Source organism: Nyctereutes procyonoides, unplaced genomic scaffold (assembly GCF_905146905.1).
Source record: "Nyctereutes procyonoides isolate TBG_1078 unplaced genomic scaffold, NYPRO_anot_genome, whole genome shotgun sequence".
Classification (NCBI taxonomy): Eukaryota; Metazoa; Chordata; class Mammalia; order Carnivora; family Canidae; genus Nyctereutes; species Nyctereutes procyonoides.
This window is the reverse complement of record NW_026575145.1, coordinates 14,393,438-14,399,437: the sequence shown is the minus strand read 5'-3', so window position 1 is coordinate 14,399,437 and position 6,000 is coordinate 14,393,438. Positions and strand designations below refer to the sequence as shown.

At 57.1% G+C, this 6,000-nt stretch overlaps 1 protein-coding gene across 2 annotated transcripts in view; it reads left to right on the top strand.

Annotated features, from left to right (window-relative positions):
- Positions 1-307: 307 nt before the first annotated feature.
- Positions 308-6,000, top strand: part of NPAS3 (neuronal PAS domain protein 3) — an 841,608-nt gene continuing 835,915 nt past the window's right edge. For both annotated transcript variants that reach the window (XM_055309019.1, XM_055309018.1), the window contains exon 1: positions 308-378. In XM_055309019.1, the coding sequence (XP_055164994.1) occupies positions 308-378 (71 nt within the window). The remainder of the gene's footprint in view (positions 379-6,000) is intronic.

The window sequence follows — 6,000 nt, the reverse complement described above, 5'->3', positions numbered from 1 at the left end:
CTCGCTGCCCCCCCAGCCCAGCCCGCTGCGCGCACATCAAAGCGCCTCTCCGCCGCGCACAGTGGCCGCGGCTCACTAATGGGATTGCAGGCTGGTGCCTGGCTCCGCTGCTGCCGCCGCCGCTGCTCGCGCTGCTGCTGCCGCCGCCGCCGGAGCCCAAACCCGAGCCCCCGCCAGCTCTCGCCCAGAGCCGCCGCGCCCGGGGGCCGAAGCCGCGGCGATGATCCGAATCTTTCCGGATTTCAGCGTGCAGGTGACGGCCGCGGCGGCCGGCGGGGCGGCCGCGGGGGTGCCGGCCGGCGCGGGCATGGGGAGGGCCGGCACCGCGGCCAACGGCACCCCGCAGAACGTCCAGGGCATCACCTCCTACCAGCAGCGGTGAGTAGTCCCGCCTGGGCTGGGATAGTGCCCCCGCCCCGGGGTGCTGGGGTGGGACTCACTTTGCCTCCTGTTTTATGCGTTACAACACCCAGGCACATCGTCAGGGCTTACTTTGCTTGCTCCTCGTTCTACGGATGAGAAAGAGGAAAATCATTCACAATTCGGACCGAAAGGCACTCCAGTGTGCTGGCGAAGTGGAATCATCCTTTGCCCTCTGCCTGGCCCCAAATCCAGAACCCCAGCCCCGTGTAGCCTAGGAGTTGCAGCGAAGTCTTAGAACACAGCACAAGGTGCTTTTGCAAAGTTTGGGATCCCAGTCCCCTTCGGCGGAATTTCCTCATGCCTCTGCCGGGTGCGGACCCGAGCTGACGGGCAGCCTGGGGGGCAATTGATCACCGGAGGCTGATTGATCATTTGTTTCCAAACAGAATAGGAACGATTTTCACGTGTAGCTGTAGACTTGCAATTCTACATAATAGTGTTATCATGTCACCTGTTACTACAAGGAAATACAGCATGAAATCCGAGTCTCCTCGGCGCTGTTAAGTATTCATCTTAAATGCATTATAATGCAAATGCGTAAGATTCAGATATGCGAGTTAGGAAGCAAATTTTACAAAGTTAGGCTAGGTGGGTGAGAAGGAAGTTTTAAAGTATTACTTGTTTGCATTTCTCCCAAACAGCTATATATATAAGTAAATATACATATATATATACTTAAATAAAATAGAGTTGTTATATTGAATTAGTAAGCATTCTTTGATTCAATTAAGAAAGAAAGGGGTTGAGGGGATACCACCACCAACAGCCCTAGAACCCTAAAGTTTTTCCTTAAGGACAAGTTGTGATCTGTCAAGATTTTATTTAAAAAATGTAATCCACAAAAATATGCTGAGAAAAACTAACAATGTAGTATGAAAGGTAAGCTTCCCATTTGTGGGGCTCAGTTTCATAGAAGATGGAAGAAAAAAAAAAAGAACACATGAAAGTGTGAAATTAAATATTTGTGTTTCCCAGATTGCACACGATTAAATATCTGAGAGATTTGCCAATGGCATTTAACTTAAAATATACACAATGCATAATTCAAATAACAGTTCCTATTTTTACCTTGTATTTCAAACTTCATTGATTTGAGAACCTTTGATTTGAACCAACAGTGTTTAAACTGAAAAGGTTAAGATAATCTATCACTGCCATATTTTGTGCTTTCTAACCAATGGCCCAGCGACCAGAGCAGATTTTGCATAACACACTGAGTGTTTTCCAAGTTGATGCCCAGTACTGCAAATATTCTGTAGAAGACTTCATTATATGCTCTGAGTACTGTCGGAAGTTTTAAAAAGAGAGTCTTGAGAACAACTCAAACACTGGCTATTTCTGGTCAAAGAGATTTTTAAATTTAAATTATTTTAGTCTTGTTTTCCGTGATTACAAGAACCTACAATACAAAAGATCCGGGAATCTTTCAAACATAAAGGACTAGAAAAGAATTAGATTTTTCCTTTTCATGGTTCAGGTAAGGGTGTTTTTGTTTTTGTTGGTTTTTTTTTTGTTTTTTTGTCACTTACAAAACATTTAAATGACAATATAATCTGGTGGTCACCTTAACTAGGAAGTGCAGGCAATAATTACAATAGTGTGGTCTGTGAAGTAGGGAGCCAAGGGTCAGATATGTCAGATGGCCTTTGGACAATTTCAGAGACCTCCAACTAATCCATAAGATATAAATTGGGCATAAGAGGTGGTCCCGAATTTTCAGCCTTTAGGTTTTCTCTCAGAGTGTTGGTGTCCTTCACCACAAAGATCTTCTCAGGGCCAATTTCCCCCACAAGTCAGGTGCCTCCGGGGGTGATCCTCCATATCTCCCACTCCAACACTGAAAGCTCCACTGATGCCTTCCACCTTCATCTTTGAATTTGGGCTACTTTATCATGTCTCTGAATCTCAGTGTGATCCTAAAGACGAAAGCTTTAAAAATAGTCAACTCTAAACTTTAGCCTTTGGGATGTATTATTTCCTTCCTCTCTTCTATGTGTCCAGTCATATTGACAGAGAGAAGGTGCTAGCTGTGAAAGATGGAGCTTTCTCTGGTTTCATTATTCAGATAGGATGACACCTGTTACTGCCTTTAATTTTTGTTAATCTGGGGACAGAGAGTGAGTCATGTGAGGCAAGAAAATCATTGGCAAATGTTTAAGGGAGGGTTTGAGTCATGAGTCCCAAGTCCTCGTGTCCTCTGGCACTACTTCACCAGGCCACCAGCATGTTAGGCTTTAGACACTCGGAGGGGCAGACTTAGTTTCCACTTCAAGACCTGAATGTGTTTGCTAAGGTGAACGGTGACGCATCATTTTACCAAAATCTTTATTTGCATTGAGTGCTTTGGGGGAGTCTGATGAGGGAGTGACAGGAGTTGGGGGCTTTTCAAGTTTAAGCGTGGCCTGTTGGGAGAACACAGCTTCTCTCATTTGTCATCTTTGGGAAGGAATGACCTAGGCTGGCTGTCCTGAAGCCAAAACTTCCAACTGGCAACTTTTCCCCCTTCCCCGCCAGCCCGTGTAGATCTTGTAACTCCACACTCTCCACTTGAGTTCATTTTTCAATCACTCTCATCTTCTACCTGTAGAGCGTACTCCAAAGAGAACTCAGACACCGTCACGCAGATTAAATGCGTCTGCCACGAAAAACACTTGTGTTTTCGAAGTTTCCAACTCTCGGCCCCCACTTTACTGGAGCGGTGGGACCGAATGGGACCCCTTTTCGGGTCTGTTTTTTCTGAAGTTTAAAGTAGAATGCAAAGCCTCCCACAGGACTGGTGTCTCCCATCTATTCCAAGTGGAAATGCGCTGGGAGGCCTTTCTGCCTTCCTGGTTGACACAGGACTGAAAGGCTGCCCACACCGGGCAGTGGTTTAGTGGAGAGGGCGCTCCGGCCGGAGTCTACCAGGTACTAGGATTCCTCCACTGGCCCTTCATGGGGTGGCCCTTTCCCTAGCCCCTCGCTGAGCTGCTGTAAAACGGGGGTGGGGTGGGGTGGGGTGGGGGGAAAGAGAGCGCTTGTTCGCAGAGGTGCCAGGTCCCAGGGGCCAGGTGGCACAGGCGTTCGTGTCTAGCTACGTCGAAACGCCTGGGGATTCACCTGTGAACCCCGGGGTCTGCAGACACGTATGCGCGTGAATAATGCAGGTGTTCCAGCTCGGGAAGCGTCGGTGGGCGCGCGGGAGCACCAAGGTGGCTGCAGCCGCTGCGCCCGCCCACAGGGCTCCCGCGGCCCGCCCGCGGGGCCGGCGCCCTCCCGCCCGCGCGTGTCTCCGCGGTCTCGGAGGGCGCTCCCGGGACGGTGTCCTGTCCGAGGCCGCTCCCGTGGCCTCCCAGTTCCTCTCTCCTTCTCCCTGGTCGCGATACTCCTGAGAAGGGAAGTGTTCGAAACTGCAACTGAGTGGCGTTGTTGCGCTGGCAGCCGAGCTTCCCAGTCCCCCGGACGAGAGAGGGAGAGAGAGGGAGAGCGAGCGAGAGAGAGAGAGAGAGAGAGAGAGAAGGGGGGGTGTGTCTGCGTGCGAGCGCGCTCTGGAGCAAAGCAGCTGGAAAATGCCCAGAAATACTTTCACAGCGGTCAAGCTGGGCGCCCCCCGCGCGTCCTCCCCCCCGCCCCGCCCGGCCCGGCCCCGGCCGCCCCCCGCCGACAGGGTGTGCGCCCCACCTGCCCCGGGCCGGCTCCGGGGGGCGGGAGGGGGCGGGGGGCGGCCGCGGGGGTGTGGCGGCGCGCGGGGGCGAGAACCCGGAGGCGGCGGGGCCCTGGGCCGGGCTGTCCGCGGGCCCGCGCGGCAGCCTCCCCCCCGCCGCCGCCGCCGCCGCCGCCTCCTCCGCCGCCGCCTCCGCCGCCTCCCCCTCCGCCGCCGCCGCCGCCGCCGGTCGCCTGTCTCCGCGCTGGGCATGTCTCGGGAGCCGAAGCGGCCCGGGCCGCGGGGGCTCTGCGGCGCATGGACGGCGGCGGCGGCGGCGGCGGCGGCGGCGGGCGAGCAGGGGGAGGAGAAGGCGCAGGCGGCGGAGGAGGCGGCGACCTGCGGCGAGAGGCACCGGCGGCGCGAGGGGCCGGCCGGCCGCCGGCGAGGCTCCGGCCCCACTACTTTTCCGTAGCTCCCAGCGCAGCAGCTCGGCCGCCGCCGCCACGGCCAGGGCCAGGGCCAGGGCCAGCGCCAGGGCCAGCGCCACGGCCAGGGCCAGGGCCAGGGCCAGGGCCAGGGCCACGCCGCCGCCCGCCGCCCGCCGGGCCGCCGCGCACGCCCGCACTCACTCCCGCCGCCCCACGCACACGCACACCCCCCGCCCTCCCCACGCCCCCCACCCGGGAGGGGGGAGCGAGGCAAAAAGTAAGAGAGGAAAAAAAATAGCAGGAAGATGGCGCCCACCAAGCCCAGCTTTCAGCAGGATCCTTCCAGGCGAGAACGGTAACACTTTTCTGTTTATTGAACCTGCCGCCGGGGCCGCCGCTCCCGCCGCCGCCGCCGCCGCCCCCGCCCCCGCCGCCGCCGCCGCCGCCGCCGAGGTGGGGGGCCCGCTCCGCAGCCCGCCTCCTGGGCCGCGAGCCCGCGGGGACCTCGTCTGCGGGCTGGAGGCTCCGCGCTCGCCTGCGGTCCCCGCGCGCATTGTCCGCCGGCGGCTGCGGCTGCGGCGGCGGCTGCGGCGGCGGCGGCGAGCGGGCTCCGGCGGCGGCGGCGGCGCCAGGCTCTGCGAGCAGTCGCACCTCCTCGGCTCGGCGAATGGAGTGACTCGCTGACCAAAAAAAAAAAAAAAAAGAAAAAAAAAGAAAAAGAAAAAAGAAAAAGAAAAAAAAAAAAAGAAAAAAAGAGAGAAACGAGCAAAAAAGAGAGAGAGAGAGAGAGAGAGAGAAGGGGCTGCTGTGTGACGAGGAGCAGCAGTGAGGGTGGGGGCCGGGGGATCCCCGGGGCCGCTTCAGGTCCCTTGGCAGCTACTCTCTAGGAAGGAATGAGGCTGGGGAGGGGGAGGGAAGGCAGGCGAGAAGGGGGAGGAGGAGAGGAGGAGGAGGAACAGGAGGAGGAGGAGGAGGAGGAGAGGAGGAGGAGAGCAGGAGGCGGCGGCGGCCGGGGCCGGGGGCGGGGAGCGGGGAGCGGGGAGCGGGGCTCGCGCCAGGCCCGGAATGTGTCGCGGAGGGGCCGTGTCCGCGCGGAGCAGCTAGGCCGGGCCGGGAGCAGAGGGGCGCGCTCGCCGCCCCCGCCGCCCCCGCCGCCCCCGCCGCCCCCGCCGCCCCCCGCCGCCCAGGCTGCGCCCCCAGCCCTGGCAACTTGTGGGCCTCCTTCTTTGCCCTCCTTTCCACTCCCCCGCTCCTCAAAGAAAAAAAGAAAAAGGAAGAGGAAAACCCTCAAACCCAAATTAGCGAGTAAACAGCGAGATTCAAAATGTGCCAACAGTTGGAACGTCTATGCCCCGTTAGTTACCGTTTGGGGAATCTGTGTTTTAGAAAGTTCCTGGTGAGAATTGCATACCCAGGCAAGGGGCTCAGCCGAGCATGTCTGTTTGAAGTTAGTTAAACTAAAGCCAAAGGAAAAGGGAGTTTGTATTCAAAATATCCTTAGCCGTCCTACGTGAATGGCATTGT